At 38.5% G+C, this 27,753-nt stretch overlaps 1 protein-coding gene and 1 long non-coding RNA gene across 2 annotated transcripts in view; one reads left to right on the forward strand and one right to left on the reverse strand.

The window, feature by feature from the left end:
- Positions 1 to 3,541: 3,541 nt before the first annotated feature.
- Positions 3,542 to 4,370, reverse strand: LOC136097919 (uncharacterized). Its single transcript, XR_010650882.2, has 3 exons — positions 4,194 to 4,370; positions 3,907 to 3,953; positions 3,542 to 3,801 (listed from the first exon to the last, which is right to left on the reverse strand). It is a non-coding gene; the product is annotated as an uncharacterized lncRNA (long non-coding RNA).
- A 468-nt stretch (positions 4,371 to 4,838) lies between these two features.
- Positions 4,839 to 27,753, forward strand: part of NSMAF (neutral sphingomyelinase activation associated factor) — a 39,610-nt gene continuing 16,695 nt past the window's right edge. Inside the window, exons 1-13 of the mRNA XM_065830821.2 lie at positions 4,839 to 4,953; positions 15,639 to 15,728; positions 15,827 to 15,905; positions 15,999 to 16,066; positions 16,154 to 16,190; positions 18,958 to 19,008; positions 21,352 to 21,423; positions 21,792 to 21,839; positions 21,937 to 21,989; positions 22,499 to 22,628; positions 23,584 to 23,655; positions 24,534 to 24,642; positions 27,042 to 27,218. Coding sequence (XP_065686893.1) covers positions 4,901 to 4,953; positions 15,639 to 15,728; positions 15,827 to 15,905; positions 15,999 to 16,066; positions 16,154 to 16,190; positions 18,958 to 19,008; positions 21,352 to 21,423; positions 21,792 to 21,839; positions 21,937 to 21,989; positions 22,499 to 22,628; positions 23,584 to 23,655; positions 24,534 to 24,642; positions 27,042 to 27,218 — 1,039 coding nt within the window. The 5' untranslated portion in view covers positions 4,839 to 4,900. The remainder of the gene's footprint in view (positions 4,954 to 15,638; positions 15,729 to 15,826; positions 15,906 to 15,998; positions 16,067 to 16,153; positions 16,191 to 18,957; positions 19,009 to 21,351; positions 21,424 to 21,791; positions 21,840 to 21,936; positions 21,990 to 22,498; positions 22,629 to 23,583; positions 23,656 to 24,533; positions 24,643 to 27,041; positions 27,219 to 27,753) is intronic.

Below are 27,753 nucleotides of genomic sequence, written 5' to 3' on the forward strand. Positions count from 1 at the left end.
AGCCACAAAAGAACTCAGAGCTAGCATCTCTTTTGCAGAAATTAGCCTGCCCTAAACTTTTGCTGAAAGCGAAACTATTCATCTTTATCTTTAGAAAAATGCTAACTTTACAAAACTGCAGACTTATTTTAAATAGTTTAAATGTCACTGAAAAACAGTGAGAGGTGGCTGTTATTTTCCATGAAAAAATGCTTCTGTTTTCTGACTAGCTCTGGTAACAATAAGCTAAAGTACTCTTTACCAGCTCTGCTTTTGGTTATGTGTCATGGGTTGGTCATTGACATATCTTGCAGAATAAATACATTATTCGATGAATCCTTGAAATACATTCAGGAGTCTTTTATGCCCCCAACAATTCAGTGGGAACTTTACCACTGACTTCAACAGTTGAGGTTAAACCTATTCTGAACATGTCTGAAAATTCTCAATAGAATGGATTGACATGGAACACTTGAGCATTGTATTTCATGAAGCTTTTTAGGTACCTGACAGACAAAGCTTTACCGGAAAAATACTCTGAAGAATATCTGCCAGAAACCCACTGCTGTAAAAACCTTCACTAATAAAACTGTTGGCACAGTAAGTATAGTACTACACCTGAGACATGAATCCTGTACTCACAATGACATTAATGTATATAGTGGGTAACATACATTCATATGTACTTCTTTGTACCCGAAAGAAAAAACTATGTACACCTTTAAGGTTGTGCTGACATGTGGGCGTTGCCTGAATTTAACCCTTTATTTATTTAAGATGGCGCTAGCGGTGTGAAAATATAATAGTTCTAGGTCTTGTCACTCTGATTCTTCCAATTATTTGCTCTCCATCAATTTCACCAGGAAAAGGAAAATAAGCAGGGGTGCTTATCCAAAAAAATACAAGCAAAGATGAAGACATCATTAGCAGGATTCTGGCAGAAATCAAGAACGGAAACTAGCCAGACTGACAGGATTATAACAGCACTTTGACAGAAGAAAGACCAATATCTCTATAGGGAGGATTGGGTTTTGGCCACCCTGTGGCAAATACTCGGGTTAACAGCACAGATTTGTGAATGATTTGGCCTTATGACCATGCGGTATTGTTCCATAATATTATTGCAAAGAAATAATGTCCATTCAACAAGGTTATGAAAGAGCATTTGAGGACAGTGACTCACAGACATGGGGAGGTGACCGTTTAAAAACAGAGAAGGGGGCTTTGAAAGAGACCCGTTACAAAGAGCTAGAAATCAGGAATCTCAAAGAGGAAGACGGGGTAAAGAAGTAGGCATTAAGAGATAAAACATGAAATCTTGGGATATTTGAAGTCAAATTGAAGAAAACATTGTTTCAGTAGCATCCCAGAGATGCGGTGGCACACTTCAGTGATATTTGTACATAATAATGCTAAGGAAAATGGGCACAGGAAATCAGGGGAGGATGATTCATTTTGTATTGAACCCAGGAAGGGACAAAAGTTGCTATTCTTGGTGAAAATGAAAAGGAGGAAGTAAAAGTATGTCATGATCGGGGTCTATTTTTCATAATAGATTATAGGTGTATTCAAAAGGAGGAAGTTGATGCTTTTTCTGACTTATTTTGAGCAACCAATAAAAGTATTCAAAAAGTTTGCCAGTGAGGTAACAGTGGATTTTGATTACTTGGATACCAATTAGAAAAACAATACAGCAGGACAAAAAAGGTCCACCAAGTTCTTGCAATATTTTAGGGATGATCTTTTGCTTCACGGGACAGAGGAAGTAATCAGAGGTATTAGCAACTCGTATTGCATGACAAGTAGGGAGGAGATCATTTCAATTTTAAAGGCAGAAAGTAAAGTGGGTGAAAGTGATGATGACACGTTTTACCAAAATAGGCTTCCCTGCTCTAAGAGAAAGAGGAAGAAAAAGCAGGATCACCCTGACAACTATGGACTGCATTGTTATGTAGAAATAGCTAAACTAGCTTTAATCAAGCCAGTCTTGGTACTAAAAGCATGCTCATCATAACAGCATGCCATTCTATATGAGTTAATTAACCTCCTTTCTGTATGGTCTAGGCCTGAGCTCAGTCATTTAAAGCTAACCTAGATTTTCTGCAGAGAACAATAGACTCATTTTTAATTAAACATACAATAGCAAGCTATCTTGATGCGAACAAAAGGAAGCAGGAGAAGCTTAAGTAGACTCTGTTAACATCACATTAAGAGCTCTTCAAGGACTTGGAAAAAAAAAAGTCACAATAAGCGGGCACAACTGAAGAGTAACATAAAAGAATATGAATAAAAGAATAAAATTACAAAGCCTACAGTACAAAATGAATGACAGGTAAAAAGGAGTATAAAGGGCAACAAGAAAATTTTCTGGAAATACATTAGAAGTGTCCAGATGCTTAGTTAAATTTATCTTACCATAGAGTTTAGAGAAGGATTGAGTTAAATCTATTTAAATTGCATATATTCGAGTTAATAGGGCCTGAAGAATTTTACTTAATAATAGAGCAAAAATAAATTCTGAGTTCCTAAAATACTATATAGGTTCAAGGAGACTAGAAAAGGATAAAGAAAGTAGGTCCAAAGCTATCCAGATTAATTTTGATCCCAGCGGATACTCTAGGAGAAATTCTGTGATGAAGAGGTTAGCATAAGATGGTCAGGAACGGTTGTTCTCACACTAGTCCAATGTTTTTTTTTTTTTTTTACAATCAATTTCACTCATTCAGTAGAATAAGAGAAAACAGTAAGTATCATAGATCTTGAGTTTAGTGAAATTTAGACACTGTCCCATGACAGTTTCATTAAAACAAAAATCAAAGGAAATACAGTCTTAACGAAACCACCCACCAATTGGCGTGCTGCCTGCAAAAATCAAAGTTGGAGAGAATTTTCAGTGAGATCCCATAAGGATCTGTTATTATTTCCGTTGTACTGAATATTTCCATTAGTGATATGCAAGACACAATAGAATAAAGACATATGAAAAAATCTGGTTTTCACCAACCTGGGAGCTAGAAGACAGAATCAGATTTCAAAAGTAGTTTCATAACTTGATAAACATCTAAAGTTAGCAGCATGAAATCATCAAGGCTAAGACAAGCATTATACCTGAGAAGAACTTAAACATACAACATAAAATGGGGAGAGCTAGGTGGCAATACATTAGAAAAGGTTCTAAGAGGAGGCTTCTGTCATGAGAAGAAAAGCAAGTTATTTCTGGGATGTATTTATAGATGCTTCTGTCATGAGAAGAAAAGCAAGTTATTTCTGGGATGTATTTATAGATGTTTCTGTCATGTGTAATACATGCGACATAATTACTGTGTTAATGCCTCAAATGGACAACTATAAGGGGCTTAATACCTTAAGAAAAAAGTCATACTGGAAAGAAGTCAAGAGTAAAGCTCTAAGAATAAACCACTTAAGAGTGCATTCTGTGAGGAAAGTGAACAAAATTGTTTAGCCTATGAGAAGACGACATACATATCTGCACATACAAACGATTGTATAAATGAATAAACACATATTTACACATACATATTTATTAAAATATATGTGAACAAAGTAACAAATATTGTCTGTTTCTACTGGGAGTATGACAACAAAGAATGCAGCAAGGAAAATTCAGGTTGGATACTTGACAAATACGTATTCATAAATGCAGTTAGACATTTGTACAAGCTACATGCAAGTGTTGCAGATTTTGTTCAAACAGGTGCTTTTACAAATGGATTAGACAAAAGTTCTTGCAGATGATACCACTGGTTTTCAAATTGTGATCTGTTGCCTCTTTAGATTCTGTGAACTACTCCTAAGAGGTTTCTGAAAGACAATTACCAAAAGCAAACCTCAGTATATACACTTCTTGTATTCATGTTTATGGCTTCACAAATTGAAAATGTTTGAGTAACACTGATCACCACATACCTGATTCAGTCTCAGTGCAGAGATTGGATTAGACGATCTCTTGAGGCCTGCAAGCATATAATTCTTTTTATTCCTATGTGAAAAATTACATCCCCTCTGTGAATCGATTTTTTTACTTATAAAAATGCAAATAGCAGTACTTTTCTACCTCACAAGAGATCGTGTCAGTAAACACATTATAAATTGTTCAGATACAATGGCAGTTATATGAACTGAAGTGTTTTATATGAACTAAGGGATTTTATTTACCTCCCCCTCCCATGGAAGTATTTTTAGGTTTTAAACACCTGGCAGAACTTCACCTCCTGCGCGGGCAGCATCTGTCTCACGTACTACAGGTAGAAGCAATCTCACTGCAACATTATATATACAATTTTAATTTAAATGCAGGTAAACAAGGCTCTTTCACAACGTAATGATGTGCGTGCTTCCCTCTGCACACACACGATGGTTTTGGGGCGGGCATCACCATCGCTGTCCGCCCCGGACGCAGCCCACAGGCCGGGCCCCCCGTCAACCCGGGTCCCCAGGGGCCGCGGTTCCACACCCGGGCCCTGCTGCCGTGGGCTGGGGACACGGGTGGCACCTTCGTGCCAGCAACAATAAAACCAGAAGGCAGAAGCTTTAAGGAAAGGGAAGGAAGGAGGGTGTGTGTGGGGGCGGCCGCGTTCCCGTCGTGTGGCCCCCCAAGGCAGCCTGGCTGCCCCAGCCCAGGCCTCACCGCCCCGGAGGCCCTAAAGGGCCGCAGAGACGTCGCAGGCCGGGAAAAAACGCAGAGTTCTTGGTGCCGTCCGGCTCCCTTTCCTCGGCTGCTTGTGCCACCTTCCCCCGCCTACCCGGCGCTAAAAACAGGGCGGGCGCCCCCGGCCGGACCTGCCAGACCGGCTGCCTGCGGCCGCGGGCCGGCCCGCTCTCCCCGCCTCCCTGCGGAGCGGCGCGGCCTGGCCTGGCCTGGCGTGCTGTGGCGGCGACTGCACTGAGGCCGGGTGGCTCCATGGCTTTCATCCGCAAGCGGCGGCTAGAGCGGGAGCTGTACTCCAAGGAGAGGTGAGCGGCCCGGGCCCGGCCTCCCTCCGCTCGGCCTCGGCCCCCGCGGCAGGGGCGGGGGGTGGGGGCACCTCCCGCGGGGCAGCGCCGGCCTCGCCCGCTCCCTCGCCGGGGAGAGGGACTCGGTTTCCCTGAAACCCGGTCTTCCCCCGCCGCCGGGGTGGCCGGGCCCTCCGAGGCGGGGAGGCGGAGGGCCCGGCGGGGCGCCGCGGGCGGTGGGGCCGCCTCCAGGGAGGGAGCCGGCCCCGGCGGAGCGGCGGAACCAGAAGCCGGATACTGTACTGGGCTTCACCCTCCTTGTTGTTACAGTTGTAACCATATGGCTGGTGATTCCTGAGAGTTAAGGTTGAAAAGGCTGTAAAGCGGACCTGGGAACATATGAATGCCTCTCACCTTGTGTAAACTGCATGAAAATAGCATCTGGAGATTTTTATATATTTGTTCTCCCTTGTGTTAGTGGCATGGAGTCAAAGCTCTGTATCACGGTAGATGAAGTTTATTATTTTTTTTTTCCCTGAACATTATAATCAGCATATTTTCATCCCTTAAATTGCAGACTGTGCTGGCTCTTCAAAGTGTTAAATACAATAGCCCCATTCCTGCTTTCTGACTGTGGTCTCTATTTTGTGTTGCTGTGGCTAACCGAACATACAAGAAAGGCTTATCACACGTGTTTGAGTATGTTGTGAATTTGCTCTCTTATTTTTAGCCACTGTCTGGCTTGCTTTTCCACGGCTTATCTGCATCTGGCTTGTTACAAAGTTTTAAAGCCCTTTACGATATTAATATTGCCGTGTAGGAAGTCGGTATGAGGTGAGAGCAATAGGTCAGTGTGGGTCACGCAGTGGAGGGACATGGGTGTTTTCTCTGGGGGGAACAGGGCTCCCAGTTTGCCTCCTGCTGCAGGAATTGGGGAGCCAGCAGCAGAGGGTCTGGACTGCGGACTGGTCCTGTTCCAGCCCTGGGCAAATCCCTGATGCAGGTCTGCGCAGCGCTGTTTCTTGTTGGTGAGAAAACCGCATGACGAAGAGCTCGGCTCACTTTGTCCATATAAATTCTGATTCATAGCTGTTCAGCCTGTAAAGCTGTTACAGCTTTTGAAGTGTTTTTGAACCACAGGCACATTCTGGATCACTTTTTGTCTTGTATATCTTCTCCTTGTTGCTTTTGGGGGCTGCTGTGGTTTCAGTCGTGTATGAGGGGCTGGAGGGAGAATGGAAAAACTTGTGTAGAAGGAAAAGAGAAGGCTTTTTAATTTTGAAGTAAAAAATCTTAAGTATAGGAAAAGCTAGAAAAATGACTATATTAGCTCTGTTAAGAATTTAATATAAATAGTTGTTTTTCTGGTTTGTTTTTTTTTTTTTTTTTAAGCTGAGAAAAAGGCCAAAACTCATCAGACTTGTCCCAAAGAACCGAAGTGGGATCAAAGTATCTTTTCCAAAAAGCCCTGAAACACACCCAAGATATCAATGTCTGCAGATCAGCATTACTGCAGTTATTGAAGGTGTCTAATGAGAAATATTTTTCTTTGCTCATATTTGGAAGCATTTTAGGATCTTATTATTTGAGTTTGTAATTTGAGCACTTCATGAAAGATGAGTCTTGTTCTCATTTGCACGGGTAGCTTGTCCTGTCTAAATATCTGAAAACTCATTTCTGTGTTTCTTTCTCTTGCTGAACAATTGATAGTTTTGTAAAAGAAAAGCAAATTTTTATATGTTTTGTACCCTATATGAGATCTTTTCCCCTCCCACTCTTCCTATGGTTTTCTAGATTAGGAAATCTTAAAAACATTTAAGTGATGTAAAAAGTTTTGGGTTCTGAAGTATCAAATAAGAAATATCAAATTCTGTTTCCTGTTTTCCTTAGTGTCCTGCCTTAAAACAGTAAAAAAACCAACCAAACAAAAAAACCAACCACCAAACAACAACCACAAAAACAAACAAACCCAAAGCAAACAAAAAAAATGAGCTCTTTTATATCATTTAATGGAAGGGATAGCCTCTGAGAACTTTTCTTTTTGCCTGCTTGCTGGGTAATTGTTAGAGAGACACCAATTCCTGCTTCAGAGCTTCTCTTGATTTTCATAGTCTTGGTGTAAATATTTCCTAGTGAGATGATCAGGACTCTCTGAAACTTTATGACAACTGCATTTCAGGTGTGGGTTGTTTTTTTATTTGCTTGTTTGGGTTTTTTGTTGTTGTTATTTGTACATTGCTTTCTACAAAACTGTAAGCGATAAAAGTTCTGAGAGTACTGTGAAACTTAGTAGGTAAAAAGTTAATCTTGTTATGCAGTTGCTTTGAGGGGAAGGAAGATCAGTTTGGTTTTAAGTGGTCTGAAAAAAATTATTTCCTCCTAACTAATTAGTTGGACTGCTATAATGTCTGGTTATATAAGCCTGCTTTTCTGACTATGCAGTTTTCTAGAAGAAAACAAGAAAATACTGAAATGTCCTCTGTGTGCACACTGCGAACACGCAGCAGGTTGTATTTTACATGTGATGGAGCAAATCTATGTCCCTACTGAGCAGAGTTCATTCTGGCAGGAATTTTCCTTTCAAATTAATCTGATTTGGTAGATATCTATTTCACTTTGCTCAAGTGTTCAGAGTAAAGAAAAGTGAGTTATTATGTCTCTTTTTAATTAGTGTTGTGTGCATGCTTACATAGTTTAGTCTTCAAAATATTCAGTATTCATGAGTAGGAATCCTTTTTTAAAAGCAATTTTAGTTGCAAAACTTCCAGTTAAATGATGTGGTGTTTCAAGTTCTTGGTTCTGTTGGCACTGTGCCCAAGCACGGCCAAGTCAAACACTTGGTACAGAGACTCTCTTTATAATGTAGTTCTGCTGGTTTGTCTTGCATGCTGCTGGGATTCCTATTCGAGGGGTTCATCTCTTCTGGGAACGTTGCTCACACAAAGCAACTTACTGGCAGGATGTGGGTCCTGCGGGTGAATCTTTTGCATGATGGTCACTTGGGTGTTTTGGTAGGTTTTTGTTTTTTTTAAATCTGTAGCCTGTTTTTACTCCATTGGGACAAAATATACATAATGAATGCTTTTATTCAAACATCAGGAAATGAGTCCTACAGCTGGTCTATAGAAACTTTGCTCTTGTTAGTAGAAGGTTTAATTTTAGCATTGGTTTTACATATCTATGGGCTGCTGCTGTATTAGGCTGGTCTGCTTTTTCATCCCTGGCAATGTCTTTCCCTTAACAGGGTTGTACTTTCAGTGTCGTGTCAAGTGGTTGTGTAGTATGTTAAATCAACCACTTGAAATCCTTGTGTTCCAGTAGATTTCTAGCATGTACTTTTCTGATGAAGTGATGTAAATAATAAAAATTCAATCAAAGATTAAGAATTTAAAGCAAGATCAATGGAGTCCCTTCTCCTCTGGATGATATAAATGGGATTTTTCCAGGACACTGGTTCCCACACATTAATGCCTGTGTCTGATTTGAGCAAGTTTTGTGCTCCATTTGGTGAGTAATATTGGTATATAAAATAAATTGTAGGTTTGTTGGATTTTTTTTTTCCTGACATATTGTTGGATCTCAAATGAGATCTTTTCAGACTGAAGTACAGAGGGGCATGCACATCAAGCAAAGTAACAAGAAAATTCTAAAGTAGACTAAGCCTGATATAACCCTCTTTACTTGGAGTACATTTTATAGCATCTTGGCAGGACTTAGAGAACCCAGGCTGTCATTTGTGAAGTATGATTCACTTCTTTGTTGCATCCTAGGAACAATGCTAGGAATGTTTGGGTACCATTTGGGTTTCCAAACATTGTGTATAGGGGATGACATCCTATAAGATGAAGTTTTGCATGTGTTTTCCTGCTACTTAGTGTTGTGCCTAGTTTTCCTATGCATCTTGGGTTCTTGACTCATATTCTTCAGCCCTTTCCTGAGTGGCAATTATAGGGGAGCTTTTTGAAAAAGAAAAATAAACAAGACACTTATTATTTAGGAAAGAGCAACCTTAGTTCTTCACTGCTTAGTTCATTTACCAGCCTTACCAGCCTTACCTGTGGTAACCCTATCTTTCTGCTGCTGTACATTGTTTTTGTTGGCAAGGTGCTTGCCTTTTTTTTTTTCTTCCGCTGAAGCTGCTTCTCAAACCAATACTGGTTCCCTTCACAAGAAAATACCTTCTATATCACTTCCATATGAATTTTTCAGGTTTTTCTTAATACATTTTTTCCTAGGACGATGCAAAGACAAGAATTTGAAATAAATCTTCAAGCATCACCTTAAGTGTTGGTCCTTACCTTTTAAGCTCGAGCAGCTCCGTCATACATTATTAAGAGATTAACTCTTTACCAGGTTCTGTGTACTTCCAGCACTGGCTGGGAATTGAAGATGTTCCAACACAGAAGCTTTTAGGGCCTTCATGAAAGTTATCTGGGAGATGGATATGACCATATTATACTTATTATCCATAGCCTCTCCTCTGCCCCCCAACATACCCTGCCAGACAGACTGAAACAGCTGTGGCAGAACAATCTTACTTCTCTTTCAGACCTAGGGAAGTCCTTGTGTTCTTTAAAGTTGTCTTGGTTTTTTCCATCTATGTGAGTTGTTATAACAGAGTTCCCTTACATACCATGCTCTTCTCTCCCCACCCCCCCCCGCCCCCCCCAGATTCTTCTGCTGTCGATTATAGAATAGATACACAGTTTGCATTAAGAGCTGTAACATCATAAGTGCCCTTTCAGCCACCCAATAGCTCAAGGCTCTGCCCTGGTGGCAGCGGTGCTACCAATTCACTTCATCCTGGAAAGTGAAACTGCTTCATCCTCAGCATCTCTGACAGCAGAGCTGCTGCTCAGGCTTGCTGCCCTCCGACGGGTAAGATCTTGTTCTTGTCCACCTTGTTCTGCCTTCGACCCCTTCACGTTGTGCCACCTCTGGTAGTTCTTGCGTTCCATGGACTAATTCAGGTTACCAAACTCCTTCAGAACTGTCCTGAGGAGACTCCACAGCACTGAACAGAAGCTTGTTTTCTGATCTGTCTGCTAATGTGAAAGCTGCTTCAGTCAGGAGGGGGTGGTCTCCACAACTCTGAGTAGTTTTTGAGGCATTACAGGTTGGTAGGCTGTGTTGGGCCAATGAAACTATTGAAATATTATTTTTTCCTTAAGTTCCAATTTTCAAGTGATCACGTTTTAAGAAAATAACTTCTCAGAAGTTTTTGGAAAACCTGTTTGCTATTGACAAGACTTTGAGGATAAAAGAGCAGACTGTTAAGAAGAAATAATGTAAGGCATTGAACATCTTTTGAACTCTTACCCCTTGCAGGTGCTGTCATGGGGTTTGGGCTTTCTTTGAAAGTCTTGTCTAATTTGTCTCTCTTTGTCATTTTCAAAAAGTTATGTTTTTTTAAAAAAGCAGTCTAGTATGTCAAGTTCAATATACAAGAGAAAATGATAAATGATCCCTGAAGACATTACTCTGGCTTACGAAGCTGATCAGTATGTTGTGAGCTATTAAATAGCATGGTGACCAAAATATTTGTGGACATAAACCTGTGAAATGCGTCTTTATTAGGAAGCCAGCATGAAAATATCCTGTAATACACTTTAAGATGGGAGTCTTATTGCTTGATTTCAAAGGTTTTTGCGTCGACAGATATTTCAGTTGCTTTCCAAGCGAACATATAATATTACCCTTCTCTAAGTAGATTTTTAATAGATGCTGATTAAATAATTTATACTTGGGAAGTTTCAAGTAACAATTGGGTTATACATTTTGAAAATGGATTAAAATGAACCACCTGATGATGCTAAGAAAAATATCTCAAACTTGATTCTTTTCTGTTTGCCTGAAACAGAGTAGTTTCTGATATTTGATTATTACTGCATTATAGGAATAAAGTGTTGGAGAGCAGCAGGCACATGCAGAAGATCCCTTTGCTTTTTTATTAAAAACCACGACTGTTTGTCTTAGAACCAGAACTGTTTTTTTCAAATATTAGTTCTTGCTGATAATTTAAAGGGACCAAAAGAAATTTTTCATTTGAGGTATGATAGTATTTTCATACGTTTCCCAGTTAATATTTATAATTTGCTTTTTGGGAGAGAAAAAGATATTTTAATAGGGTTTCTTTAGGGGTGGGAATGGAGGTAGCAGTTGCATTAATGAGTTGTCCAGCCCTTGTCACTTGAAGACCACTTTGTCTGACTAATTGCTGAGGTCGAGGGTTGGGGTCAGACTCAAGGCTGGGAACAGACTTTCTTAGTCTTCCTTGACTTGACATTGGTTTTGTGATCCACACTGTTCTTCCAGGGTGGTGTGGCAGGTCGCAGGCTTACAGTGTGTGCTGTTAATTACACAGCACAAGGAGCAGTACAACTCCTCGGTGGCTGAAGATCAAAATACAGTTCTCAACTGTTACAGATTCAATCAGTTTCTCATACAGGGTGTCATATGCATTCACTTCCTACTGTGTGATGTGGGTTTGTTTGTTTGTGTGGGGTTTTTTTGGTTTTGTGTGGGTTAGTTTGTTTTCTTCTGTCATGCACAAAATAAATAAATTACTATTTTAGATCTATACTAAGTGTGCATACAAACTCCTGTTGTAGGACTACGCAGCAGTTGATAGTATACACATTTTGTGTGTCAGTCATCTTGATATCACAGGAGTCTTTGGAATACCTTCTTTAGCTCTTTGGAAGACAGCCTTAAGACCAGCTGCTTAGTTTGACGTTAAAGATCCCCATTGCTTAAATTGTATAGCTATTGTGATTGATTTCTTGTTTTTTCAGGCCTTTACAACACTGTGTTTACCTGCTGATGGAACACACCAGGGACTGATATGTTCCCTTGCTAGCTGTAAATACTTGTTAAACCTCCTGGTGGGCCTGAAGTATCATCCTGTCCAGTGATAGATTTCAGGAGGGACCCTGTTTTTACAATAACTATCAGTGGCTCCACTCACTTTCATGGAAGAAGTCTGTTCTGTGAAGATAAAAAGCTCTGACTGTAGTAACATCTGATGAAACTTGACTTTTCCTTTTTTTGACAACCCTCTGGGTCATTAACACAGACAAATGAATTTTAAATACATATGCTGTCAGGACTGATACAAGTTGAGAAATTCCAGATATCATGCTTCATAATCTCCAAGGTTCATAATCAGCAGTAACTTAAATTGGTCTAGATTTGTTAGCCAAACACAACCAGAGGTTGAGATGCAAGTTTGAAAATTTTGATTCTACTTAGGGTATTATAACTAGAATTTGAAAACTTACTTGTAGAAACTAAGGTGAAGAGGGACTATTGACGCAGGCAACTGAAAGAGAGCAGTAAGGGAAAAAGCAATGTGAAAAGCTCCCGGGAGTTGTAACACAGTGACAGTATCATGAAAAAGAGTGAAACACAGACTTGATCTGCGTCTGCAAGCAGTTGGACTCTAGGAAAAAGACCAGCAACGTTTCTTATTAGTTTATGATGTTCTTCCTTGAAAAGATGTGGACAGTGACATCATATGGTTTGAGGGCTACTGTATGGCCAAGAAAAGTGGAATTTTAAATGGTGCAGTTTTTGTGACAGAATCTTTGGACAGGCCATAAGTTTATCCCAATTGTAATGGATACTTGAGGAGATCAGAGTCTGAAGATTGTGTTTGTGGAGAGTTGATGTCTGACTCTGTCCACCTGCAGAAGTGACTCATTGCAGCCTGAAAGTTAGGAAAATGCAGTTAGCATAGATGCATTTGCAAGTAGGAGAGTAGCAACAAGCACAGAAATGCTTGTAGGAGACTGCAGAACCACCTAGAAAGCTCTCTGGAGAGTGTGGGGGAAAAATAAAATGTGGAAAATACACGTGGCTTATGTGATGGGCAATGTTTGGAGGAAAATGCTGTAAGAGCTGCCAGCACTACAACCCTTTTTCAGGACAGCAGTGCTTAGATCAGAAAGTGAGTATGATATGACAGTGTGGGAGGTTGCTGGTGTCCACCAAGGAGTTCTACAGCAATACTATCTCTGTAAAACTGGATAGTGAGTAGACATGTGGAAGAGACAGGAAGACTAATAGCAAATGTTAAAGTGGATACTGCCAGTAAATGTATTTAAAAACAAAGAAACATACAGTTTCCCATGGTACCTAGCTAGCCTATCTGAAGAATTTACCTTGAGGTTTTTTTCATGTACCTTGTGCGTTATTTTTTTTTTTTTTCATTAAGTCATTGGATTCAGCAGGAGTGAAGACAACACCAAGGGAAATGTACCTCATATCTTTCCCAGTAGCCCATGGCTTTGGAATTTGGGAAGATGGATTGATGTATAAAGTGTTGTGTATAAAGATAAAACCATTTCTAGGGGATGGTTATTCTGAAAGATTTGAAAGAGAACTCTCTTGGTTTATGTATTTTTGACTTGTGCAAGTATGATGTAGTTACTGTGAATAACAGAAGCAATGTTTTGATGTAAAAACATGGCTTATCTTGAATGTATGAAGGGTTCCTTCATTTACCAGAAACTCGAAAGTCATCACTAGTGCTGCCAACAGGTGAATTTGGAAAAAATGTCAGGAATTTCTCAAAAGAATAGGTGGAGACAAAGAGCCCAAGAATGAAGGATTTCAGAAATAAGTTCAGTTGAAGAGAATTTTTTTCAAACAAATCTGGGTGTTACCTTTGTTCTTAACTTTTTTTTTTATTTAAATATTTTGGTTTGTGGATAATAAGCTGAATATATATGCTTATATACTAGGAAGAAAAACATGCTGATGGTAAATTGATCTTTATCCCAATGAAGCTTTATTAAAAAGTTTTCAAAGTGTGCTAGGACTTACTAAACCAGAGTTTGCAAAATCCCAGAAATTTTAAGTTTGTCCCAGGTGATTTCAACTAGATGATTTGTTGAAAAATAGGATTTAAAAATAACTGTGTGGAAGTTGCTATGATTTCGTATTCCTCTCCCCACTTAGCTTGTAGACTGTTTCTGGTGAAGCTTTTTTTCCTCCAAATGCAGAGCTATTTTAGCTTCCTGAAAGTGAGTGATCAAAATAAATGTGAAAAGAATGATTTGGCTACTTCAAACGCACCAGGGACTCAGAAACCTGGAAATTCAGTTTACACCTGTTGACAGGACATGCTTTCATAAGTGGCAGTAAGCTTGAAGAACAGACTTGTATGAGAAACAGAAGGCAAGTTATGTCTTCTGGGAAAGGATATGTGAATAATACATTAATATCTCCATTGGAAACTGGAGATATTAAAGAACCTTACAATAGCAGCAACTGGGGTAGAGGCTGAAGAGACCTTTTGAGATTTGTGTTGAATTTTATTTAGTTTTCTATGGCATGTACCGTTCTAACTCATATATTTTCCAACATTTTAACATCATTTGTTTCTCAGTGACATCACAAAGTGTCTGTTTTCAAGAGGGGAGAGGAAAAAATAATACCGTTTTGAAAAAGCAGTGAAGTGTTAGGACAAAGTGCCTTGGAGACACACAAGCAGTTTTGAGTATACAAACCCACTGTTACTTGTAGTTACAATAAACCTTTATATGTTCTGTTTAATATAACAGACACAACACGTCTTACACAAACAAGATGTATTTTCCAATAATGCTGGTTTTTTTCTATTGTGAAATATGCTATTTAGTACACTCAGTTCATTTTGTGAACTCTTGACATGTTCACTGCTATTTGAATACCACACTGGGGACACTTGGCATTTATTGGCATTGTCATGGGCATTTCCTGTGAAGCACATCACAAACACAGTACTAAAAGCTCAAAGCGTGGATATGAATAAATACTAAGTACTTCTGCAGATCAGGCCAGTGCTGCACACAAGCTGTTGTACGTCCAGCTGAAGTGATATGTTTCTGCTCCTCGTGCTGTGCCAATACCCACTGTCATTCCCCAGAGCTGAGAGCAAAGTTGACCATGTGTTCACCCTGTTAGTAAAGTTGGTGAGTTTTAATCACTTGCGGCAGTTTTTTGAGTCTGTAGATAACACAGTTTCGTGTTATATCTAATCTGGCCTGTTTGCATTTACCTCATACCTGCACTGGCATTACTATGATCCTGCAATTAAGTATGTCAGAAGACTTTTTTTTTTTTTAAATTTTTGTTGTTGTTGAGGTCTGTCTATTTGATTAGTTGGTGAACAAGCTTCCTGTGGGGTTGAACAGCCACTGGTACATAGGAAGTGCAGAAATGTGGTTGGAGAGGAAGGTGATGCTTCGTCGGAGGGTATCCATTGAGTGACTTAGACATGTTGTAAAAACCATGGCTGTGTTTTCACTTAACGCCAATGTAGTTTGGCCATGCTTCAGAAAGATTTAATCTCTTCCATTCCAAGTGATTAGTTCCTGTCTCTCCTCTTGTGTCATTGCATATTTTGACTGGCATACATTGATCAGGGCTAAACTGATGATTACTGTGGGGAAATCCTGGCTATGTTAGTATAGTTCCTACCCTTCCATATGAACAGAATCAAACATCTACCCTTATGTATGTTAGAAGAGTGTCAATAGATCTTCATGTGAACATAGATTTTCCGTATGTGTTTGTTCTTTGAAAACGTTAATTTAAATCAATACATTTTTGAGATGTGGGGTATAGCACAAAAGACTTCCCGAACACTTGATATGTTTTATTAAGAACATTAACTTTTATGGTGTTTTCTTTTTGAATAAATAATTTTTGTTTATTTCTAGGTTTTCATTGCTTCTTCTTAACCTGGAAGAATATTACTTTGAACAGCACACAGCTAATCATATTATAAACAAAGGCTGCAGAGATGAAAGGTGTGAAACTTTTACATACATTCACTTACTGGAATTGTTCTAATCCCATGCGTATCTAACACATACACAACTACTTTATTTCTTATTGTTCGTTTTAGAAAATTCAGAGGCTCTCTAAAAATATGTTCAAAGTCAATAATTTTTGAACCTGATGACAATATCCGACCCATTATCAAGGTAAGCAGTGCAACCTTAACATTTCCTGGTGACTTAAGATTCTCTTTAAAAAGCTTTTTAAGAAGGAGTATGTATTTTTATAACTTGCTGCAGATACCACTGAGAGACTGCATGAGTATAAAAGCCCCAGAAGACAATGAAGCCAGTAACCCTTTTACGCGGTACGTGAATTTGAGTTACTGTATGTGTGTTTAACTCTTTTTAAAGCTGAAACACCCAACTCCTCAAATATCTTATTTACCTTTTAGGGATACATCTGGAAGGTTTTCTGTTGTGTGTAATCAGGTAAGACCTGTATGTAACAAATTCTTGATGTATAAATGAGTGACGTAACATTCTTTAATGGTGTCTTTCTTGAAGCTGAAGTCTTAGGGTGGGGGGTTAACTGGAAATGGAGCCAATTAGTGTCAAAGCCTTAACATTAATGTGAAGCTATTGATGGTAGAAATTTCAAACTGTTAATGACTTCATTAAGTCATTAATATGATAAAGTGAGCTTTTTGCACTGTGCATTTTATAATGGAGCTCAGGGCAATTTTAGAATTGAATGAAAAAGGAGGATAGACTCATATTAAACTGGTTATTAATCATCATTGTTTTGACCTTGCTATATTGCTTTCTTCTGCTTTCTGTGGTGTGTAGTGGTAATGGCAAAGCCATCTTGACCTTGTGATTCAACTTTGTGAAAACATTGGACTCTTGCTCTATGTCCACCAAATAAGTATGAGAAGTTGTCCTGAAATCTGGATTCAAGTTTCAGTCATGAGTTGTGGTTAACTTTGATATGTTCATACTTAATTTAAAGCAAGGGATTATATTTCAAGCTTTGGTAAATTGCAGCTGAAAGGTGTTCCAAAACTGTAAAAGTTTCAAAAAAACTGTTCATGTTTTAATTTCAGGAAAAAACAGAGCTGAGGTGGGAAATATCCTTTTAAACATTCTAGCATATTTGTAAAATCTGTCTTTAGTAATACCTAAAATTGATAGCCTTGCTCAGTTAGGTACTGCTGCAGTTCAGAATGAACTTAAGGATTTAGTATTGTCTATGCTGAAGAAGTCTGTGAAATGTGTTAAAGTAATTTAATCTTGCAACAGCTTCTGTGCAAAGTATTGTGTAGTCAAGTTTTCTTGTGTTGGCAGGTTTTTTTGTGTACTGAGTGTTTTTTAAAAGGTATTTCTAATTGTTCCATGCATTTGTTCCACCATACATCAGTAGAGTATGTTCTGAAGAACAAATAATGATAAAAATATCTCATTGGAAAGGAGAATTAACTTTGAAAGTGGCAAGTGTGGTTAGCACCCTCCACTAACACCCCCACTTCCCCCGTCATAGGTGGCTTGCCAGTCGTCCTTCTGGGTCTGGGGAAACGTTCTAAAGTAGTTTGATGACATGATACATGCTGGTATTTTGTATAAAAAGGCAGAGGGACTTTTGAGGGTGAAGTACTGGCTGGTTGTACTTATGACAAATCGCTACCTAATTGTAAATATTTTTTTCTAAGTAGAATTTCTGCCTTGTAGGAAACAGCATGTAACAAATAATTGAAACATCTTAAACATGTTTGCCTTTTCCTTGGGCTCAAGACAGTATGCATAGCTGGATAAGAAGCTTTGCTTTATGTAACAGACAACTTAGAAACTAATGGCTGTATAATACAGCAAATGGAAGTAGAAATTGGAGATGATTTCAGTATTTTTTCTCAAGATAAAATTGGGGAAAAATCCTCCAGAATAGGAAATTAATACATTATGCTGAAGTTTTTGCTCTTGTTCCATATTTTTTTGTTTTTATTGTCTACTTTTTCATGTAATTTGGTGCTCTCAGAATAGAAAAATGTTTAATTATCCTGCAGAAGAGTGACCTGAGTGTAAAGCAGGTGTCTGATTCATATTCTCGTATGGTCTGATTCAGGTTTGTACAAGCTGATGTCAGATGAAGGGCACTAATTGCCATTATTTTTTAATGTAGCACTTAGAGGCATGCTGAGCTTGTTTAAGCGTACCACTCATGTTCTTCTGGCTGGATGGGTCTGTGAGGGGTTGTGTGAAGGCTGGCTCTGATGTCTGCTGGTGGCACATGGGAAGACTGGTGGGACATGGGAAGGCTGACCGTGCCAGAAGGCCCCTGACTAGAGAATGGTACAGCGTGTGCTCTCTTGAGAGTTTAATATTTGCTCTTGGTTTGAGGCTGCTGCCACCACACCTTGGAGTGGAGAACCACAGGCGTGGTGCCACCCATAGGAAGTAAACCAAGGTACCCAAAAAGGCCCTTTCATTGGCCAAGTCTCTTGGGCCATGGAGTAGAAGACTCCCTGGTAACACAGTCCAGTGTGTTTTGTGCAGTTCAGAAATAATCCTGAGTCTTACACTCAGGCCTGAGATTTGACAAATTCGAGCTGCTCTATGAACAGAGCAAAGCCATGACTGACTTCTGCCTGGTCATCTTTCAGACAACAGATAGTAAGATGAGATCTACAAATGAATGTGTGAACAGTCAGGCCTTTCTATAGGAGTTGAGAGAATGTTCTGAAGAAGAGATCGGTTTTATGTGGGTTTTGGGGAGGGGAGATCATCTCAGCATCAGAGAAATAAAACTGTTCAAAAATATGCTGTTGGATGAGAGGGTTCATTTGAGAAGGTTTGCAGAATAGTTTATGTTGTGACTTAGCCTTGTGGGGTAAGGGTCAGAATACTAAGGGCATGAGCTACCAAAAGAAAAGAGGGGGAGGATCCTCCCATTGAGTGGGGTTAGACCAATTGCTGTGCTTATTGGCTTTAATCTTGCGAATCCTCGGAGGTCATATGATTAGAATAAAAACCCACTAATAAACTGCCTAGGTAAGTAAGCATCTGAACTAAATTGGACACTTGCCCCTCTTGTGGTTAGCTGCTATAGAAGGTCATTGTTTTTCGGCAGTTTATCTGGGGTAACCAAAGCAAGATACTGCAACTAGTGTTTTGCTTGCTTAAACAAGCTCTGTCTTTATCAGTACTTCTGATTTATTTTGTTATTTTTTAAGGACTGAAACTGTAACATCTCTTACTCTTTCAGGTTTTTCTCATTAAAGAAAGAAATATTATTGCACCCTATAAAACAGTAAGAGTAAGTATGTATATATTTTTTTTGCCATTCTTAGCAAACTAACGTTCTGCAAGGATTCATGGTCTCATTTCTGAAAGAGTAAGACAATTATCATTTGAGGAATATGACAATAAAGCTTTTTTAAAAAAAACCCAGAAGTAATTGTTCGTAGTGATAAAATGAGTGTCTGAATTCTTTTATAATAGGTTTGTGATATTTCTTCGAGGACATACTGCAGACTTGGTATTTGCTATTTACCTTGATGTGCAGCTCTGTGGGCTCAACAGTCAGAGCTGGCTGCTGGTATTTCAGTGGACACCACATCCTGGCTAAATGGGTTCTGCTCACACCCGATTGGAGAGATTGCTAACTGATATTTCCCAGCTGAGTGTTTCACAGTTCAAGGAAATGGCAGAGAAGGCTCCCCACATCAGAAATCAGACCTTAGTTCTGGTTGCTTTCTGCTGATGGGGCTTCTGAGCCTGGAGGCTTCAAGGCACAGAAGGCATAGGTGCTTTTCACACAGAATGCAAGATGGATTAAGACACAAACGCGAAATGAAAATGCAGAGCCGTTAAGCATCAACTTTTTTTGCCCAAGAATTGAAACAAAATTGTATTTTTCAGTGTACTTGTTCAAGTAAGAAATTTCAAGAATGATGGAGACCATAAATTTGCATTTCTGTAATGAACAGCAAAGAGGCAAGAGATTATGTCCGTTCTTTCAACGACTGCTTTGGGTTGTTTTTGTGATAAGATCTGTATCTGAACTAGGCCTTTTTATTTTCTTTGTTTTCTCTATGCCATTAATTCTTCATGTGTTGAACCTGTTTTCTAGTCCTATTTTCTGCTTTGTCTCCATGTGCAAATTTTTTTTACAAGACAGGAAAAAATAAAAGAATCAAAAGGGCTGTTTGGATGTCTTTTCACTCTATTTTCTCCTAAGTCAAGATTCATTCATACCTAAAACATTCCTGACAGTCAACCATTAGATTTACTTCACAAAAGTGCAGCTATGTTTCTGCATATTGAAACAAGAAATCTAGTTTGCCTTCAGTCATTTCGGATTTTTTTCCTGTTTCTGCTAAATATCTTCTACTTGAATCATTGCCAGCTCCAGATGCATCACTGAGTGCTGGAATTTGGGAGTACATTTTATCTTCCATGTCTGGCATTGATTGTTTAGAATCAATTACAAAATAGTGAGCTATTGTCTTTGCATATGGCTGGAGAGCTATAGCAAGAACTGCTCACAAAAGCTTTTACATGGTTAGTTGTGAGTAATCCCTGTAGACCATCCACTAGCATTTCTGAGAGCCATGCTTTCTCTGTGGAAGGAAAATGGTGCTCTGGGTGAAATGTTACAAGGCTTTTGTGTAAAATGCTGCTGAATTTCTTGTCTCCCTTTATTCCAGCTCTATTTGCTTTCTGAGGCGTGCTTTCCACGGGAATTGCTGTCAGTTCAGCTCAGATCACATACATTACACTGAAGATCATCTAGATTTCTATGTCTTCTTTCTTTCAGATTTAAATTAATCCAAATGTATCCACTGATCTTGATGTAGACTTACTGATCACCTTTTTTTTCTTTGGAAGTCCAGCCTGAGAAATTACAAAACCCTACAGAAATGTTTTTATACAATTTTATACTACATTCAGAGTCCATCAAGGGATCTCGCCACCTTTGCGAAATATGAGTTATGTTTAAGAGTTATCATCAGTTGATCCACTTTTAAAATACTTAAGTCAAAACCAGAAATATGGACTATGAAACAACACTTAAGAAAGCTGGGAAAACTTTGTGGAGGAAAAAAATGAGGATGCCACATACCCTGAGTGATGTGTTAGTGAGGTTTTTATAAATGACTTGTCAAAATAAGTTGTGATTGGCTTTGGGACCTTTCAGATCAAAACTACTTATGTAGCGGAGAATGATAACATCTATAGCCTAGTATATAAAGATTTGGTGGGGTCGTATCTTTTGTCTAAAAGATATATAGTAGCCGTTTAAATGTAATATGTCATTTGCTAGTTCTATATTTACATGTGTTTACCTGATATTAAAATAGAACAGATACTAGTTAGACATATACTGATATTTATACTGTATTAATTTGTTCTTTTGAAAGCTATTATGTTGTGTTGTATTAAATAACAGACTAAATATGGCACAACGAGCTTACCACAGGGAAGATGTATTTGTAAAGAAAAAAATAAGGTTTAACAACTGCCTTTGGAATGTTTCCGGTATACTGCAACCTTCGATACTTTGGCCAGGTTTTAGATATTTTGATTTTAGTTTAAACTTTTCTTCCACTGAGCTTTATTTTAAATTCATTTGTAGTAAATGTTACTTTTGGTTTAGGGTAGAACAGAACACTTGTTCCAACTGGATGTTGCTGGGAAACTAGGAGACGTTGTGCAAAATCTGCATCAGGTATGTGGTTATTCGATATGTCTACACATTTTATCATAGCATCTTTTTTGATATTTAATGGAGAACTTTCTCTAAATATTTATTCTCAAGGTGAAATTCTTAGAGTATCTGTTTTTAAAATATAGCAGTTGAACACAGCTGGTTGTTACGTGTTGTAAGCTACCTATATTAGCTTTTACTATGCAGCATGATAGTGTATGGACAAAGTAATAACATGACAGTAGCAGTGAACAAATGTTTCATACTTCGAAAAGAAATAATAAGAGCTCTTCCACCAAGAATGCTAAAGCCCCCCCCCAGTTGCTATTGACTTCTGAGCTGTGTGGGAGATCTCTTTGCTCTTTCACTTAAATCTCATTGTTCTCTAGCTTTACAGGGCTTCCTGTCTGGATAAGATGGGAGACCAAGCTGCCATGGTAAGTATCTTATTATTTCTGATATCACTTTTTAATAATAAAATTATAATTGCATTTGAATCAGAGACCATATTCATTTTTTTTTCCTTCATATTAGATAACTGCTATATTGCAATCGCGCTTGGCTAGAACTTCATTTGATAAAAACAGGTATCTTTCTAATAATTTTCTATTGGGAAATTATTTTCATCTTGTTGATTTAGCCTACTGCATTAGTGCTTAATAGGTGCTTGTTTGGGGCAGCATAAGTTCTGTAATTCAGAGAGTTATCTTTGTATTCTGAACCATCTGGAATGGACAATGGGAGATACTGTGTTGTGAACATGAACATGTTACTTTTTTATGTCTCCAATCTATTCCATTAATCTGTGAACTCATTGCAAACTGAGCGTCAGGATATGCCAAATAAAGCTCTGCGTAGAAAAGTCAACTTGTTTGCTGCCAGACGGGTGCAGAACGTAGGAACTTTCCTTTCTGGAGTGCCTGTTAAGGTAGAGGTCTCAACAAAGGACTTTCTTCGTGTCTAAAATAGGCTTAGTGGAGTCCCCATTCTGATGTCCCAAGGTTATAGGCTAACCTAAAACCTTTATAAAGAATGTAACGGTAGCTGTCCCTAAGTAAGATCTGGAGGTAAACTTACTCCCTTTCTTCACTTGTAGATTTCAAAGCATTTCTGAAACGCTGCATATGGAATGTAAAGCAGAAATGGTGACGCCACTGGTGACTAATCCAGGGCATGTGTGTGTTACTGATGCTAACTTGTACTTCCAGCCTCTTAATGGATATCCTGTAAGTGCCTCATAGACTGTCTTGCATATGACGTGAGCACATTGCCCCTCTAGTGAACAGTTCTGATTTTCTGTATTTTTCCCTCTTAAACTCTCATGGAGCACATCCACCAGAAGACTGTTTTCAGTTACAATCAGGAGTTCCTTAGTTTTCCTTGGAGGTGTGCTGCTCTATTGGCTTCAGTGTATCTCTGCTTTTGAGGCTCTATTCTGTGCTAACTTGCCTAAAGTAACCTCCTACTCACAAAGTACAAAATATCCTTTTCTCATTCTGTATTAATATTAAAGATCACTTTTTGTAACATTTCATTTAAGATAAATTTCTGAATCTTACTCTGTGGTGCTGTTCCTACCTAGTGAGAACTTATATATGTTTATATTAGAAGATCTTAGCTGAGTTTTCTGTTAAACTGATTATTTCTTTCTCTAGAAGAGAACTGTCTGCATGTCACAGGCGGATTACTACTTTGAAGCTTTGACACAGAAATAGCTGTGATAGTCTTAGCAGGCCACTAATAGACTAAAAGTATGTCCAGACAATGCAAATGTGTTTTGCAACTAAAGATGACAAAATGCCATTTAATTTCCGTCCACCAGGTGGTACCATTGGCAAACAGTTTGCCCTGCAGCCCAGGGGCTTCCTTATTTTTAATACAATTTGTTGTGTTCTGCTCCTCTCTTGCATGATTATTGTAACAGACAACAGATTCTTTATTTATTCTTAAACTGCTTTGCTACTCACACAAGAACCAACAGCAAAGACAAGCTTCCTCTTTTTAGTGTAACTGCTTAGCACCACTGCTCCACTGCTAAAATGACATGAGTAGATACTGTTTTCATATTACTACTATCTCTAGGCAAGAGAAACTTGATATTGACTGGAGAGGTTAATGTAGAAGAACATATACACTCTGGAGTATCTCCATATTTTCTTCCCTCTCCCTAATCCCCCACAGAAACCAGTAGTACAAATAACACTGCAAAATGTGCGTCGCATCTATAAAAGAAGACATGGCCTAATGCCACTGGTAAGCTCAAATATATATATATATTTTATTTTATTTTTTAATGTCTTGCTGTATATATAGCATTTCTTAAAATGACCAGCTGAAACTGTGTGCATCATTAGGTAGAAGCTACATGTTTCTAAAAACTCTGGATTAAATAGTGAACAACACTCAAAGATCCTTTCTGGTTTTTAAATGTTTTAGTTTTCTGTATTGTCAAAAAGATGAAAACAGGAAGAGTGAACCCTGTCAAGGATGAAAAATTTCTTTCATAAGCAGTCAGTGTAGGAGAAGAGAGAAGGGAGTAACTCCAGGGAGCAATTAATTCCATTTATCTCAAACACTTATCTTGGGATAGAATGAATTGCTCTCTCATGGTGTATTTTCTCTCTGGATTGATTCATGGAGGGAGCTTGATCACTGGTTCAGGTTGAGGCTAATGTGGAGTGATGAGTCCCGCTGTACGTGGCTGAGGGGTGATCAGAATGCTGCAGTGGAACCTCAGTCGTATGCTTTCACTGTTTGCACTGAAATATCAGTCTTGAACAAAATTTTTGTCTCAAGACATTTAAACTAAATAGACATTTAACTCTTGGCTTCACTACATTGACTTAGGACAAAAAAGCATATTACCTGTGCTTAATCAGTCTAGACAGAGCTAATGTATGGACAGCTATAAATCTGCATTTCTTCAGTTGAGTGTAAACTGAATGCTTGTATAATAGGAAATAGGAACGGTCAAAATGTTAGACCTTGTTGGCAAAGCTGCTACCCAGTTTAAAGTATTAATTTTTAGATTTTAGTAACTGGAATATTCTATTAAAAAAAACCAAACATGAATATTACAGCTTGTCAGTAATTACTGTCATTTACTTTCCCATCCTCCTTTAACTTCTAAGGGACTTGAAGTATTTTGCACAGAAAATGAACTATGTTCTGACATCTACTTGAAATTCTACAACTATCAAGATCGGGATGAGCTCTATTTCCTTATTGCGACATACATAGGTTTGCAGTATTTATTTATTAATGTAATCTGTAGTACCTTGTGAGGGGAAATTTGTCTGGATTTTGCTCTGTTGATTTGTGGAAAGAATAAGAGGAATAAACAGATATATTAACCCTAAAAACTTTGATAGAAGTAAGCAAAGTTCAATGAATGTTGTGAAACTGCATGTATTCTGTTTGTGTTTGAAGAGCTGAGATAGTATTAAGGTGAAACTAATTGTCTTAATTTGCAACTAGAAATGCACTGTTGTTTAACATGCTCCTCCCCCAAAAAGGTGGGCGGGGCAAACAAAAAACAAACTCAAAACACCTTATCTTCAAAGCAAGGGGTAAATAAGATTGACTCAACTGAATTGTATTTTGCTGAAAGAATATGGACTAACTTGTGGGTGGATCCCCCTGGCCCCCACTTAAGTCCAAGGTAAAATCCTTTTGAGAATGTTCCCGAATGGTTGGATTTCCAGGGCACACACAAATATCTGAATTTTCCTCAATCTCAGCAGAGCTTGATGAAGATTACTGTTCTGAAACAATTAAATTATCATTTCTATTAGATCTTGTATGTATTAATTCCTAGAAAGTAATACATATCTTTTGCAGATCATGAACAGAAACTTCCTAAAAGGCTAGTGTATCCTGGGGGAAAAAAAAAAAAGGGGAAAAGCTAGTAGATTTTCTGTGATGCTGCTACAGCCAACACACTGAGACTCATGTTTACTGCCAATATTGAAAGTGTTCATGTATTTTATTTTTTTATTTTTACTATTTGGTTTTCATACTACAAGGCTAGTTCTGTTTTAATGAATTTGCTTGAAAATCAGTTGACACTTTCCCCGCTTCACAAAGCGGAAAGGCCACAAAGAAGGGATCACTTGAGAATCATCTTAGTCTTTTAGATTTAGAAGAAATAGATTCTGAGATGATGTTTTCTGTTGTTGAAATAACTGCATGCTGTTACCCTGCTTCAGACTTTGTTTTCTGGATAACTTTCAAAGGTGAAATTTCAAGGTGCAGATGAAGATGATGTTGTTGCTGAAGTTCAGAAATAAAAAACGAGTGAGCCCTTTCTCTAAAGGTATTTGTAGTCCCTCAGTAGCTGTCTCTAACAGCAGAAGATCCTCTCTTTGAAGGTGTTAACACTTTTTACTGGTATAATTTAAGGTGCTAAGGTGAAGGGAGGATTGAGTTATATTTTTCCAGCCCATGCTAAGCTAAAGTAGAGGCCCACCACAGCCTAATCTGAATTCCTTCTAGTTAATAATTGTAGTGATAATATTAATTTGATGTTCAATAGAAATCCTAACTCTTTAGCTTTGTTTTGTAGCTTTCAGCAGCAAATGGTGGTAAAAGCTATTTAAGGATTTTAAGTAGAAGGAAGAGCAGCCTGTAACACAGATGCAGTAGAACAAGCATACAGAAGTGTGTCATGTAACGCTTCGTATAGCAAGGATGTGGTTTCACTGCGATTACTTCATGAGGAGGCTGATGATGGTTTCTTGCCATCATACCACAGTTGCAGTCCTTCAATTCTACTACCACAGATACTTGCCAAAGTGCCATAAGCCGGACCAATGGAAGGAACAATTAAAAACAACAATAAAACACTTCTGCATGCAAAACCATTCCCCGAGCCCCCTATTTCTCTTGATAAACCTGCTACTCATAGGACAGACAAAAATAATGATGATGATATCTCTTTAATTTCATTTTAAGATGGAGAGACAGAATGAATATTAGCAGGTCAGTTTGTTGTACAGCATACCTTTGTGTTGTAGCTATTGAGCATAGTGTAGTGAAGTACTGAATTTGTTGAGCACCTGCCTAATGCTTCAAACAGAAGCTCCGGGTGCATAATTCCTGCTTTCTTGAGTGGTGGTCAAGTTTTATCTTCCTTTAGTCTCTCTGTTTCAGTGGTTCTGAAACTGGATCCTACTTGCATACAATGTGACTTCTTTCCAGAAGTCATTGTTAGTGGGTGTCTTTAGTTGTCCAGTAGGAAAATATATTTAATTTTTTCTTGGCTCTAGCAGAACTACTTCTAGAAATTTGAAGTCTTAAAGGTTACCTGATTGCCAGGAGAGCTGTTCATGGTCTGCAAATACTTTTCTATATCTCCATAAATCTTTAAGTTCTTTCCTATCCATTGTTTCCATGTTTGGTTTCAACACTCCTGCATTATTTTCTTGTTGAATGCAATTTAGACCTGTTTAGACAGATCTTACAAGATGTATAAAGTATGGTAGCTATTGAAACACAAAGTTAACCGCTTAATTCTGCCTTGTTCTTTTAAACAACTTTGCCCTTAATCATTTTATAGTACCTTGCATAATGTTAATCATCGTATAAATTGGGAGTGGAACTCCAGACTTCAAAACTCTTAATGCTTTGTTTTGTTTTAGAAAATCATGTAACAGAGCATACAGCTGAAAGTTATATGTTGCAATGGCAACGAGGACATATATCAAACTACCAGTATCTTCTTCATCTCAACAATCTGGCTGACAGGAGCTGCAACGATCTCTCCCAGTATCCTGTATTTCCATGGATCATAGCAGACTACTCTAGTTCAGTATTAGGTATGTGTATACAAAAAGGCATGTTAGTGTATCATGTCCAACCTGGAATATTTTGAGGCGGGGGGATGTGAGTTACACTGTGTAAAGTTCATGGTACATCAAAATGCACCTGGTGTTAGCGATCTTGGGTCTTTTCTTGCACATTTACCCTTACGCTGGAGTTTAGTGGACAAAACACCTCACCTTTTTCTGTTAAATATTTCATCCCATACGGAGTTTGTACCAAGCATCTGCTTGATCACTTTGAAAGTCTGCGGTCCTGAGCGCTCAGACACTTTGTGATTTCAGTAAATACAAAAGAACCAGTAGAATGGGCTCTTGTGGAACAAGCTGGGTGCATTGAAATATATAGAATCCAGATGTTCTTTTACAGTTCTCAGCATTGGAAGTTTAAATAAAGAGGCTAACAAGGCTTGTGCCTAAATCAAGGGCCTTGTGTTGGATGCTTCTCCTTTTGGGGATTCTGTCCCTCGACAAGGAGAAGGGGAATCTTGTGGTGTTCATCATCACTGTCTCAAACACTCCAATCTGACTG

The sequence above is a fragment of the Patagioenas fasciata genome, chromosome 2, assembly GCF_037038585.1.
Source record: "Patagioenas fasciata isolate bPatFas1 chromosome 2, bPatFas1.hap1, whole genome shotgun sequence".
Classification (NCBI taxonomy): Eukaryota; Metazoa; Chordata; class Aves; order Columbiformes; family Columbidae; genus Patagioenas; species Patagioenas fasciata.